Source organism: Jatropha curcas, chromosome 9 (assembly GCF_041381405.1).
Source record: "Jatropha curcas cultivar XTBG-Jc1 chromosome 9, XTBG_Jcur_1.0, whole genome shotgun sequence".
Lineage (NCBI taxonomy): Eukaryota > Viridiplantae > Streptophyta > Magnoliopsida > Malpighiales > Euphorbiaceae > Jatropha > Jatropha curcas.
In genome coordinates this window covers 1211496-1226135 of record NC_143159.1, presented here as the reverse complement: position 1 = coordinate 1226135, position 14640 = coordinate 1211496, and the positions used below count along the sequence as shown (strand labels likewise).

Genomic DNA, 14640 nt, shown 5'->3' with positions numbered 1-14640 from the left:
TATCAACTAGACCTACTGATACGTGTGGCAACATCGATGAGCCCAACATTGTCAACGGATCGGAAACTGCCTAACTCAACGAACTTGGGCTTAAATATGGGCTTTACGTTTCGTGCAGTTAAGGCTAGGTAGGCGAGCACAAAATTCAGTAAAAAAAAAAAAAAAAAAAAAAAACACCCATACAATACATGCCTGCACTCCTTGTATGAATGGTCCATAGACCAAACAAATTATAAAAGAGTTTTTATAAGGAAATGATATTGTTTTTGTCCTTTTTTTTTATGAAATATTCTGGTTTGAATCAAAATATTATTTTTATTTAGTTTGATGAATGTATTAAGTCTTTTTTTTAAAACTTAATTAATTAAAACAGCAAAAAGAGACTGTATCCTAAAATTAATTTTATTTGTAAAATTAAAATTTTGAAATATCTAATTGACCGTATTGAAAGCGTTTTACTTGAACTTGAAATGCAATTAATTTAAGTTCTTGTGCAGAGATTTAATAATGTTAGCTTCTGTACTTGCAGGAATTTTTAAGTTTGTTAATTTGTTTAGGTGAGAATTATTAGTAATGGATGAGATGCAGAGTGATCTGGTGTCCTAAGAAGGGGATGACAAGGGAACAAAGCTTTCTCTGTATTATATTTTCTTTAGTGAAATGGCTGGCCTAATCTATGTCTGACTTCTAACAACTCTCCAAAAGATACCTTCTCTTTCATTGCTGTTTAAATTATTTATTACTGGATATTCATTCGTGTACGAAACTAACATGCATATTCAGACATTAAATTGCACCATCAGACCAAAATTAATGGTAAGAGTACTAGAGTAGGTAATTTTTTAATGATCGAATGCGTGTTTGATATAGTAATGAATTGTAATTAATTTGTTAATCTTACATATTAAATTACAGCTTAGGATTCTTAACACCGTGTGAATTAAAGTGGTTTAGTATTATTAGTAGTAAATCATTTATGAAGCCAAGGTTGGTTAGTGCGTTAGAGTAGAAAATGGGGACATATATATCTTTCATTTTGTCCACTGAGAGACATGGAAGGAAGCAAATTGGCATTAGATTTTGCATTTTTGCTATTCTTTCTCTTTGTTTTATATGATGTCTGTTTGGCTCTTGCGCTTTTTCTTTTCCTTCCCTTTGGAATCACGACCCCACTCCGCAAACTAATAATTTAAAAAATATATATATTTCAATATAATTTTATCCTTCTCTTTAGAAAGTCAATGCTCAAGTCATAGTGGCTTGTTTCATGGGTCAGCTCGTTTAAGTCACCCATCTAAACATTTATGGTTTATGAAACATAACCTCTAGGAAAATCTAAAATTCTAATTCCAGTTGGCTGGAAAATATTATTTTTTTCCATATTGTAATACCATTCTTTGCTGGTTTATCAGTTTCATGTTGGCCCTTTTGTAATCTGCAAGTGCAAGTGGAGGCATACGAACAAATTAATTAGCACGGAGCCTTTTGTTTTCATTACACTGTGAATGAATAAGAATATTTTGTTTAAAAAGTCAAGATTACTCAGGAGAAGACAAAAAGAAAAGAAGATCAAAGGAATAATTTGGACCATGCATGGCAGCAAATCGAAACATGTAATGTTTGTTAAGATTGTTAGCTAGCCGTCCAGAACATACACAATATGTCCATGCTCTTCTGTCTATCTACCGTCTTTTCCTCATCTGTGACAGTGGGTTACAGCACTCTCGAATGGTCATAATCCTAGACCACATGGCGAGCCTGTTGCTTAATTGACTCGGTCACAAAATGGTCAAATCAAACCACCTATAACTGATTGCTTTTGACGTTATTGGTTTAGGTTGTAAATTAAAACGAACACGAGGTAATCGAAAACAAGAATAATTATTAACAGCTGATGCTGACCCACCACTACACACTCTCTTTCCCTCCTTATTTATTAGTTATTACCCATCTCGGATCCCTTACACAAACACTCTCTTTCTTATTATGTGAAAGACAGAGAGAGAGCTTCTTCTCTCCTGCTATTTTTCTTATATTTTCTTGGTTACTTTGCTTTTCATATATGGCTCTCCTCACTTTCTTACCAGAGCAGAGAGAGAAGGGAAAAAAACCATCAAAATGCAAGCGAAAGTTGCAGAAGCAGAAGCAGAAGCAAAAGCAACCATCTTCATGGGACCAAATAAAAAATCTACTAACTTGCAAGCAGGTAGAAGATTCAAGCGTACACGACCCGTCAAAGAACTCTAACGGGTATTCAAAGATAGGTTCTTCTTGCAGCTCTATATGCAGTTTCAGGGACGTTGTTCATGGCAACACAAGGGTTGTTGATAGAGCTGATAACTCACCAGAAAGTAGCATAGTCGGTCAAGAAACTGGACTACTGAGTCGAAAACCTGTGAATGGATCATCATCTCGGTCGTTGGGAAGTTCAGGGAGATCCAACAGTGGCGCAACATACACCTCTTCTTCAAGAGGCATGCAATTCAGGAAACTTTCTGGTTGTTATGAATGTCACATGATTGTTGACCCTAGCAGGTATTACATCCCTATCACAGTTTCATGTCAATTTTCCTCTTAATTTCGCTTCTTCAATGATAGATAAAGTTCAAAAGAGACTATACTCATTATAGCTAAAAATTCAGGTACCCAACTCCAAGGACTACAATATGCGCCTGCTCCCATTGTGGAGAGGTCTTCCCCAAGTCTGAAAGCTTGGAGCTTCACCAAAAAGTTCGCCATGCCGGTAAATCTAATTTCCTTCTTCCACACATATTTGCTAGTATTTACTTCATGTTTTTTCTATAAACCTTAGGCGATCTATGTGAGGATGTTTAATGATTAGGGTTTCACTTTTTTTACAGTTTTTTCGACTTTTTATCCAATTCATCAAACTACGTGCTCATTTCAGGGTCCAAATAAGGCATGCAATCATCGTAATTTAGGCCCTGAGTTTGAAATTTAAATCCCAACATGCACTTTTTACAAAATTTTGCTTTAATTAACTAGTCTTATTGATTGAAATTCTTATCCTCCCCAATTACACTAGACTGGGCAAATATTTTTGCCAATCAGTAATCAACCACACAGCAACAGACAGAACGCTTCTTAGTCCAAGTATTGGGGACCATTTTAATTTTAGTAGGGGATCACAGCTGTCCACCGATGACCGAAATTTAATGGGATGACGTGGCTTTTCTTTCTTTAAATAGAGCTCGGTGGAACGATATATAAAATTAAATGGATACGGTCCACGACCCCACCGATAAGTATAGAAAGAGAAGTTAATAATTTCCATAAATGAACAATTTCTTTTTAATTTTTTACTTAACATTTTGTTTTGCTGGTGCAGTATCAGAGCTGGGCCCAGATGATTCTGGTCGAAACATCGTAGAGATCATCTTCAAATCAAGTTGGCTTAAGAAAGATAATCCCATCTTTAAGATCGAACGGATATTAAAAGTCCAAAACACGCAGCGCACAATCCAACGGTTCGAGGACTGCAGAGAAGCAGTGAAAACTCGTGCACTTAATAGCACAAAAAAGAACCCCAGGTGTGCCGCTGACGGCAACGAGCTCCTACGATTTCACTGTACGACTCTCACGTGCTCGCTAGGCGCGCGTGGATCATCCAACTTGTGCGGCTCGATCCCCGCCTGCGGTGTGTGCACCATCATCAGACACGGCTTTCAAGGCAAGGAGTGCAAAGGGGTACGCACCACGGCGAGTAGCGGTAGGGCCCATGATTCACTTCTTGGCTGTACGGACGGACGGAGGGCCATGCTGGTGTGTCGAGTGATTGCTGGGAGGGTGAAGCGTTCGGCGGAAGATGCGCCACCGCCAGAGGAGAACGCAGTGCCAGCTGGTGGCTCATATGATTCTGTAGCCGGTTGCGCCGGTATTTACTCGAATCTGGAGGAGTTATTTGTTTTTAATCCAAGGGCTATCCTTCCTTGTTTCGTTGTAATTTATAATGCACTCGAGTGTTGATGATTTTTACTAGTAATAACTAGTAACGATCAAAAAATACTTAACTAAATTAACGGTTAGCATTTCATTGTGCTGACAGCCTTTGTGTATATAATAAAGTCTTAAGTTTTGCATTAATGTGTATAAGCAAATGGTACTGAAATGGATATTTAAACTTGGAGAAATTATAAAAATCATTGGTTGTAATGATGTGACGAAGAAGGTAGGCAATAGGGAAAGCAATAGCAATTGGGACAGCTTCTGTTATTAGTAAGTAGAAGTTGGAGAAACAGAGTCATTCAACTGTCGTCTTCATTGGGCACCTTTCACTGTCTTAATAGCACATCTATGCACTTTAGTTGCAGGTGGACCATCTTCTATCAATTATTTAGAAAGACAGATGTTACAGGTTATTACAACCCACTACCAAAACTATATATACTTCTAAATTCCAGTGTCTTATTCTAAGTTTAATATATGGTTTTAATTAGAAATTGAACGTACTTAATTATCTTAGAAAACGATAGATTGAGATTTTTTTTTCTTTTAAAATTTATAGATATTTATAAATTCGCTCAATTTAATTATGTTTTATCACTTAAATCATTCTCAACTATGATTTAAGTTTCTCTTAATAATGTATTATTTTTTTATTTTAATTCATTTGATTGACTAAAATCTGTGCTTAATTATGAAGGAACACGTGAATTTATCTTTGAAATAATGGCTAGTAGAATAGAAAAAAAGTGGGGTCATTTTTGACTTTGACCAATCAACAACAGTATAGACAAGATTTATATACAGTGAACAGATTATAATTGCCCCCACATGCACATTTATTTGTTTCTCATTGTTTGGAGTGTTTGAATTTTGCAGAGAGTGAATTAAGTATAAATTAGTGATTCGGTGATTATAATATAATGTATAAGGTATTTGAATCAGACAAGTGTTTCTGAAAGTTGAAATTTTTAATAATGTAATCTTCGAATAATTAAGATCAATGAACAAATGTATATAGCAAATAAAACCATAGTATATAATTTAATACTTGGGTCCATGCCTGTTGTCCAGTGACAAACTTGCTACTGACAGTCCAACTAATATTCACTTATTGTATCTGTATGAGCTCATAACTGAGATTCGTAGAAAACATAAATCATGGGTTGAAGATAGCATGCGTTGCCAGGTTGATCATTGGCCGTGGGATCTTAATCGAGGTGGTTGCCTCTTTCTACTTATTGAAAACTACTTTTCACTAAACAAATTTCTCTCTTTCGTTAATTCAAGAGTTATATGTAATTAACAAAAAGATTAACTCTTTTATGTTAGAACAACTGTAAGTTGGTACAGTGACTCTGCTCAATCACTGGGGAAGAGAAGGTCCAAACACATGCAAACAAACCTAAACCACTAGAAGTAAATCAAAGAAAGATGGTACACTTACACAGTTGCATTATTATCAAGAACTCAGTATGTACCTCACGCTATAAACGACATTTATGACAATTTGCATATTACAACTTACAAGGGCAGACCCTTAATATATTTTTGTCGTATTAGCAATGGGAGCTGTCGTATGGAAAATCAGAAGTATAACCTTATAAGCGTACATATCGTTTATTTCATGGATGTCTTTTTCCTCTCAGCGCTTTTTGTGTTTTTTGTAATAAACTGCTGGGGAAAGCAAAGCACTCATACTGGAGTCTGCTTGGTACCAAAAATCATGGATTCGAGTTTTCAAATCCATCGTAACTCATAAGATAATACAGAAACTTTCCTTTATAGTTGCCATTTCGCTTTCAATCAGAACTCTTTCAGAAACCAAAAGGAAGAAAAATTTTGAAAACCAAAACGTAGAGAAAATGGCTGAGGATGTTTACTTTAAATTTATAATGACCATTCTGTTTGCTTTTTCTTCTATAACTAAGTTTAAAAAAAGCCCTCTCAAAGCACATATATAGGGATAGACGAAATAAGTATTTTCCATGTTGACAATGACAATAATAATCTATCTATCTATAATATATATAAAAGTGGAAATGAACGGAGAATAATTATATTATTTATATTACCTTTAATGAAATTTAAAATATTTTAAAATACCCTTAATGATGACTAATTAAAATTTTAAATTTATTAGTTGATTTTATATAATTTATTTTTTAATAAATATATATGATACAGACATTTGAAAATTTTTATATTTTATTTTTCAAATTTATAATTTATTTAATTTATTTTGATTATAATTTAAATTATTTTATTTAAAAGGGAGATAAAAATAGAAAAAAATCTATTTTTTTATTAATACTCTTTTTTTCTTTATGTTTGTATGATTTGGCAATATATTTTTTAAAAATAAATTTTCAAATAGAATAAAATTTTAAATATAAATTTTTGAAATTATATTGCATATAAATATTATGATATTTAATTTTTTTTAGTTCTTTCTATGGAAAAAATAATATAATTTCATGATAAAGTGATGTAAATGAAAATATTTAATTAATTTTTTTCTTCACTTTCTTTTTCTTATAGACGATTATCTAAAATAAAAGTAGTCAATTTTCTTTTGTTTTATTATAGAAAGTAATATGTGATAATTTTCTTTTATAATACTCTTAGAAATAATTGAATTATGACAATAAAGGTAAAAAAAAATCCTATAAAATAATAAGAATAATAAATATTTAATTTATCTAATAGTTTATGTGAAATCTGATATTTCTTTTAATCTTCTCTTGAATATATTTATGTGAAATATGTATTCACAGATTTAAACCATTTATCCCATATCGAATAACTAAAAATAGAGAGAGAAAAAGAATGTTAAATATTAAGTAGAAAGGAATTGTATATTATATGCTTCTAATTTTGTACTTCGTTGGAGTTATTCAATATGTTCAAAATTATTATTATTAGATTAATTAATTAAATATTATATTAATTAATGGTCAAAGATTTCTCCAAAAAAGAGAACTTATGTTACTTTTTTTATTTTAGGATGTTTTTTAATTTTGAGGATATTAAAACATCGGGTAAAACTGATTTAGGTTGTTTTTAGTTTGCATGGATACTGAATTTTGTTATTCAGTTTTATTTTTAGTGAAAGGCTTAGATTCATCAACGTAAAAGTGCATGTAAAACTGATTGAACTAATTATATTTTGAACTATATTTAATTTGAGACTGCTTTCATTTTGAAAATTCACTTTAATTTTGATTTAATTTGTGTAGTTTTAAATTAAGATTATCATGTGTGCTCACCTACCTAAAATTAATTTCAGAAGTTATTTATCATTTTATTAAGTAAAACCTCTTGATTAAAGATTGTGAAACAAAATTTCTTTACAATATCATATATATATAATGTTTTTTTTATTTGTTCAAACATATAAAAAATTAAAATTTTTATAATTATTCATAAATTCTATGAAATATCAACGATTTTATTTGAATCTTATTTGGTCTAAATGAATTCGATATAATTCATATGTAAATTCATATATTTTTTATATTTAGTATAAGTAAAAGTTCATTGGAGCTCAAATTTTTTATTTATTAAAGTGATTATATTTGAATTAAAATTTTTAAAATTAATAGACTTTATAAATAATTTTTAAACCTAAAAGGTATACAAATTGTTAAAATCAATGATTTTAAATATAAATTACCTAAACTCAGATATATTTAACTATTTATGCATCCACAATAAAAATATGAAGTCCTAACATTAAAACGATATATACAATATAAGAGATAAATTATAATAAATAATTAATATTGTTTATGAAAATAAACAAGTATAAACTGCGAGTATTGAATGAACAATAGAAACATGCAACACACATCATAAAAAATAACTAGAATATATTTTTAAATATTTGATTATGTTTTTATTATAATTTAAAACATTCTATTTAGGAGAGAATTAAAAAAGAAAAAAGCAAATTCTTTTATAATATTATTTTTTTTCTTTATGTTTGTATAATTTGATTGGATATACTTTTTAAAAAATAAATTTTCAAATAAAATATATATAATCAAGCCTTTCAAATTTCAAATTTTCACTTTTTAAAATTTATTTTTAAATAAATTGAACATATGTGTATGAGATTACGAACAGTTGAAAATTTTAATTTTAAAAATATATATAATATTTTGTTATTATATCTAAGTATCTATATGAAACGACCCGAAAATTTAATTTCGTAGAATTTTCATTTAAAAACTAAATTTTTTATTTTCAACCAATGAGATTATACCGGCTAGTATTTTATTATTGCTAAACTGGACCCATTAACCAATTTGATTTTTCGAAAACCAAGCGAAAAACTCGAAAACCAAGCAAATTGAGCCGAATCATTGAATTAGACCAAACCGGTTCGAATCGAACCGGAATGGTCTAGAAGCCCCAAGATTTTTTTTTTCTTTCTTTTCTTTTTTTCTTTTTTTTTTTCTTTTCTTTTTCCCTTCTTCTTCCTGGAGCCAGCGCCATGCGCGCGACACCCCCTCCCCCTCCCTTTTTTTTCCGACCACCCGAGACCATCGCCAACCTCGTTGTCGCCTCCTCACTGCAGCAGCCCTCGCCTCCCTTCCTCTCTCTCTCCTTTCGTTTCTGGCGTACACTCACAGCAGACTTGCGAGTTTGTGATCGGGAAATCGCGTCGCCTCTTTAGCTCAACTCTCCGGCGATCGATCGACTCCAGCTTCATCCCCGTCGACGGTGTAGCTCCGCTCTCCCCTTCTCCATCGTCGTTCATCTACTGGTGCAGCAAATCGCAAGGAGTTGCGATATCGTTCTTCGGCAGGGACAGTGGCATTTCCTTTCTGTCTTGCACTTTTCCGACATTTTCGCAACTGGGTAAGCAATTTCCAACCTTTCTCTTAGTAAGGTAAATTGATTAGTGAATTTGCCAGCCTGTGTGCTATGAGATTAAACTGGAATTTAGGAATTTTATTTTTAATTATTCCTTCAAATTATTGTTTGATAGTGTACATATGAGGTAGTAGGTCTAATATTTGCAACAGATTGGTTAGTTGGTGTGCAATTTAAGATTTTAGCGTAGAAAAACTACGAATCTGTGTAGTGGCAGCAAATATATTAAATTGTTGTAGAAGACAAATATGGATGAGGAAGTGTATTTTTTTTATTTCCAGGTCGATAGATATTCATAAATGCTTATTCATATTCAATAGATGATGGTTCATGGATCATTAAATGGAATTTCGAGATCTTAATTAATAACAAGGAAATGGAAGAGTTTATAAATTATAATTGCATATAATTATTAAAGATATATATATATATATATATATATATATATATATATATATATATATATATATATATATATAGTTACACTAGAAGGGTATAAACGTTAAGCCAATATAAATTTGCAATTGTTTATCTACTTAGTTATTTGCTTAACCTTATAAAGTAAAGTTAAAATTTTGTATTGGTGATTAATTATTGATGTTGTTAGTTGGATGATACGAGATACTTAGAACATAATGTGTAAATTTGAATAGAGTAAAACTTCTTGTTCTAATAAGTGGTAACTGAGGTTAAGCTTGAAGTCTTACATGCCTAGGTACCAATGAAAAGATATGGAATAAGAATTAATCGTGAAAGTTAATTATGCACATATGCTTGTATATACATACATATGTATCCAATGACTGATAAATGATGTTATTTAGAATACGAATTAAGCTTGTGCAAGTTGTTATGGATGTTAAATGGCGATATTGTTATTTAAAGGAGGACGGGTATTCGATTGATTGATTGCCCGACGGATGGGCTGTGTGTATTAATATATATATTATTGTGATATTTAAACAGGTAGATAGTCCTATTTTTAGGGGAGATGCTGCCGAAATTTCGATAGAACTTAGACTAGTTTTAAGTAATGACACAATTAATAAGTCTATTTAGATTAATTCTATAACTTAATAAATATTAAATAGAATGCTCTAACTATTTAATTATTTTCATTATTATTCATCGAATTATTCAATTATTTATTTATTTCCATTATTATAATTTATTTAATTGTTTGTTTATTCTTAATATTATTTATTTATTTATTATCTTTATTATTCATTTAATTATTTAAGTATTTAATTATTTTCATTGTTATTGTTTATTATTATCATTTATTTTATTGTTGTTATTTATTGTTAATGGTATTTATTTAATTATTTAATTGCATTTGAGAATGGATGTCTAATTGTGCATTGCATTACGGTGTTCAACTGATCAATATGTCTGCATTTGATTGCAATGTTTGATTAATTGTGTTGTGAAAATGCTATGCTTTGTTTGTGTGGAATTGGGATGAAGTGGACCACCATGGGTTTGTGAGGACGGTCTGTGATATGGATCCGGTTATGATATGATACTTGACCGTCGGCCGGGAAAATGGGAGATCGGCGCCCCCTTGTGCACCTGATGATATAGATTATATGGGAATTCACAGGATGGCTTCTTGTTGTTGCGCACCTGATAATCTAGATTTGATTGTAGCCCGCAGGGTGGCCTCCTGTTGTGAGCACTTGATGATCTAGATTGGATGGAGACCACCGGGTTGCCTCCTGTTGGTATGGAAAAGAAAAGAGAGAATGGAAAAACAATGAGAGGACTGGTAAGTGAGGATTAGACCAGTTGGCCGTATGGGGGATCGGCTCCCTGGTGCACATGTATGAGAGGGCGAGCCATGTGTGAGGACGGCTCGTTGGGGTTTCAGGTGGTGCCACTGACTAATTTCCACGTGATGTGATTATATGAAGATGTTTATGATTGTGAGTGCTAATGATATGTCATTTGTGTGACTGGCTGCGTGAGCATATAACTAGTCGGATGACTAGATTGATATGTTTACATATTTGTGTGACTGCGTGTGTGTGCAATAATTATTACTCCTTAGAAAACTCACATGTCTTGTTTAAATTTTTCAGGAAGTAAGTTTCTCTTTAATTCGGTTAAGCTATGTTCCTTCGTCGCAGAGCTATAAAGAAAATTTTCCTAGACCAATAAATATTTTGCTATGTGTCTAGATGTATAAAAATCTATGTATATCTATTAGTTAGTGACTCCGCAGTTGTAAAATTTGTATATAATTAATCGTGTATTAACATAGACAATATATTTATGTGAGCTCATATTAAATGTGGTGTATTGTTAATTGGGCCCAAACTATGGAATGTTGTAGCTAATAAATTGGGCCGAGATTTAATAAAATCTTGAGATTTATTTCCTACAAACATGGGCTGAATGTTTAATATTATATTGAGATAATAAATTTTTTGGTGTTTCAGGCTTACTACGGGCCTCGGGGGCCTTAAGCTTACCTGGGCCCTAGTGCCGGTCCGGCCCATGGAATTGGGTCGTGACAAAGTTGGTATCAGAGCTTAGGTTAGGGTTTTGGGACACAACTGCGGAGTATAGGAAATTTCTTTATGTTGGGATCGGCCGTAACCAACATAAGGAAGGAAACTTTATGATTTCCCTCTCTAGGGATGGTGGACGCACTAGACCCTATGAGGTGGGAAAACCCACACCTATTGTGAAGATCCATAAACTATAGAAGAACTAATTGAGGATTAGAGTGCAAGTAATGGATAGTAGGATGAACCCATCACAATACCTGTAGGGGCGAAAGCAATTATCAACCCTTAAGCTAGGGAATAGAGTAATACCTGATGGTAGTGGATTGGCCTGATCACCCAGTACACTACTTTTCATGTGAACTCTATTCCTATCAGTGAACAGGATAGTGTAGAGAATAAGTAGGTTTTCTAATTGTATGGTGGATTGATGAATTTTGGGTGATTAGGAATCGGTATTTTAGTATTCAGTTCGGCTACTGAATTTCTTTAGAATTTCTTTTTATTGTTTTATTTACTTGATATTGATATTTAAATTTTAAACCCCATTTTTATTTTGAATTCAAATTGTGTTATGATAAATAAATTGAAAATTGATTATTTATATAGAAAAAAAAAAAAAATTATTTTTGAAAAATTGTCTATTTATATCACAGGGCCGGTGGGATAAGATAAAGGGGTGGTAATAATAATGATAACAATGATATAGGTAAGTAGGTAGTTCGCAGTCAAGATAGAAACACGAATGTTGGAATGGTCAGGTAGGCAATTTTGGGTACAGAAGTTGAGTTGCTACTAAATTAGGAGTATAGGATTGTTTAATGTGTAAGTAAGAAAGATAACAATAGAAATGAACTTGGATAGTTTAAGGGTAAGACATAATAGTTGACAAATTGTAATATATATATATTAGGAGTTAGTGGTAGATAAAAAAAAAAAAAAAAAAAAAAAAAAAAAAAAAAAACCTTACTCGACTTGAATAGGAGAATATTGATTGATTAAGGACAAATGAGATAGGTAAGTTAAATATACAGTTGACTCAAGTTAGTGATAGGTAGACGTATGGCTAATTAAGACATTTAATTAAATGTTAAGACTGTAGATTAGAAAAATTCTAGTCCATGATATGGACAGAAAAGTGAAGTTATTAGTATATATGCATTCGACGATAAGAAACTAATGAGATTGGTTTGGTGTGATATTTGGGTGTTAAGATGGCATTAGGTTAGGACTTACGAGATTTTCATAGAAGACATTAGTATTGATGTGTATTAGATGAAAGAGTAAGTAATAAGTCTTAGATTGAAATGTTGGTGATTAGATAAATCACGATTAACGAGGATTAACAGACAGTTATTTCGAAGTGCCCTATGATATAATAGACAACGGAAGTCGTAGACGAATTTTTTTTTTTTTTTTTTTTTTCTTAAAGTTTTGAATTAAAGTAATAAGTTTTTGAAATTTTGATTAAAGAAAAGTTTGAATAATAATATATGTAAATTAAACGAGTTAAATCTTGATATTAGAAGTAAATTAAATTTCAGTCGTTTTGTGTTTGTAAACTATATGTTGGGTTTTCATGAAGGAATACTTAGTGAAAATTTAAATTTTCAAAAAAAAAAAATTATATAATTTTGAGAAATATATATGACATATATTATGCATCTTCTTGATAAATCCCGTTTTATTGTAAAAGTTTTATTCAAAGAAAGATTTTCTAAAGAGATTTCAGTAGCTGTCTGAAGATAGTAATTGGAGAATTAGACAATAAGCTTAAGTTTCTCGTAAACTTCAGCCAAGTGGCACTAAATAGGATTGTTGGCAATAGAAATTCGAGGTTATAGTAATAGACTTAAGTTTCCTGTGAGTTTTAATCAAGTGACAATAAATGTAATAGATGGTTGAACGAATACATTTTGAGTTATAATGAAACCTTTCATTCATTTATTCTTGGATGTCAATCAAATGATAATTTGTTTGTTAAATATCCTTACATGCTTTCTTTTCTAGTTGCATTCCTATTTCTTGCTCATCTCTAAAATTCGAGGACGAATTTTTATAAGGAGGGAAGATTGAAACGACCCGAAAATTTAATTTCGTAGAATTTTCATTTAAAAACTAAATTTTTTATTTTCAACCAATGAGATTATACCGGCTAGTATTTTATTATTGCTAAACTGGACCCATTAACCAATTTGATTTTTCGAAAACCAAGCGAAAAACTCGAAAACCAAGCAAATTGAGCCGAATCATTGAATTAGACCAAACCGGTTCGAATCGAACCGGAATGGTCTAGAAGCCCCAAGATTTTTTTTTCTTTCTTTTCTTTTTTTCTTTTTTTTTTTTCTTTTCTTTTTCCCTTCTTCTTCCTGGAGCCAGCGCCATGCGCGCGACACCCCCTCCCCCTCCCTTTTTTTTCCGACCACCCGAGACCATCGCCAACCTCGTTGTCGCCTCCTCACTGCAGCAGCCCTCGCCTCCCTTCCTCTCTCTCTCCTTTCGTTTCTGGCGTACACTCACAGCAGACTTGCGAGTTTGTGATCGGGAAATCGCGTCGCCTCTTTAGCTCAACTCTCCGGCGATCGATCGACTCCAGCTTCATCCCCGTCGACGGTGTAGCTCCGCTCTCCCCTTCTCCATCGTCGTTCATCTACTGGTGCAGCAAATCGCAAGGAGTTGCGATATCGTTCTTCGGCAGGGACAGTGGCATTTCCTTTCTGTCTTGCACTTTTCCGACATTTTCGCAACTGGGTAAGCAATTTCCAACCTTTCTCTTAGTAAGGTAAATTGATTAGTGAATTTGCCAGCCTGTGTGCTATGAGATTAAACTGGAATTTAGGAATTTTATTTTTAATTATTCCTTCAAATTATTGTTTGATAGTGTACATATGAGGTAGTAGGTCTAATATTTGCAACAGATTGGTTAGTTGGTGTGCAATTTAAGATTTTAGCGTAGAAAAACTACGAATCTGTGTAGTGGCAGCAAATATATTAAATTGTTGTAGAAGACAAATATGGATGAGGAAGTGTATTTTTTTTATTTCCAGGTCGATAGATATTCATAAATGCTTATTCATATTCAATAGATGATGGTTCATGGATCATTAAATGGAATTTCGAGATCTTAATTAATAACAAGGAAATGGAAGAGTTTATAAATTATAATTGCATATAATTATTAAAGATATATATATATATATATATATATATATATATATATATATATATATATATATATATATATATAGTTACACTAGAAGGGTATAAACGTTAAGCCAATATAAAT

The 14640-nt window shown here is 32.0% G+C and overlaps 1 protein-coding gene across 1 annotated transcript; it reads left to right on the top strand.

The window, feature by feature from the left end:
• Positions 1–1955: 1955 nt before the first annotated feature.
• LOC105635352 (C2H2-like zinc finger protein) lies at positions 1956–4104 on the top strand. Its single transcript, XM_012218420.4, has 3 exons — positions 1956–2535; positions 2643–2743; positions 3350–4104. Exons 1-3 carry the CDS (start codon positions 2063–2065, stop codon positions 3985–3987), a joined length of 1212 nt encoding a protein of 403 aa, XP_012073810.1. The 5' UTR covers positions 1956–2062; the 3' UTR covers positions 3988–4104.
• Positions 4105–14640: the final 10536 nt, after the last annotated feature.

Excerpts from the sequence above, each read along its gene's own strand:
- LOC105635352 (XM_012218420.4), top strand. The coding sequence starts at position 2,063 with ATGGCTCTCCTCACTTTCTTACCAGAGCAGAGAGAGAAGGGAAAAAAA. Across the intron at positions 2,536-2,642 it reads ATGATTGTTGACCCTAGCAG|GTACCCAACTCCAAGGACTA; the intron begins GTATTACATCCC and ends CTAAAAATTCAG. Across the intron at positions 2,744-3,349 it reads CCAAAAAGTTCGCCATGCCG|TATCAGAGCTGGGCCCAGAT; the intron begins GTAAATCTAATT and ends TTGCTGGTGCAG.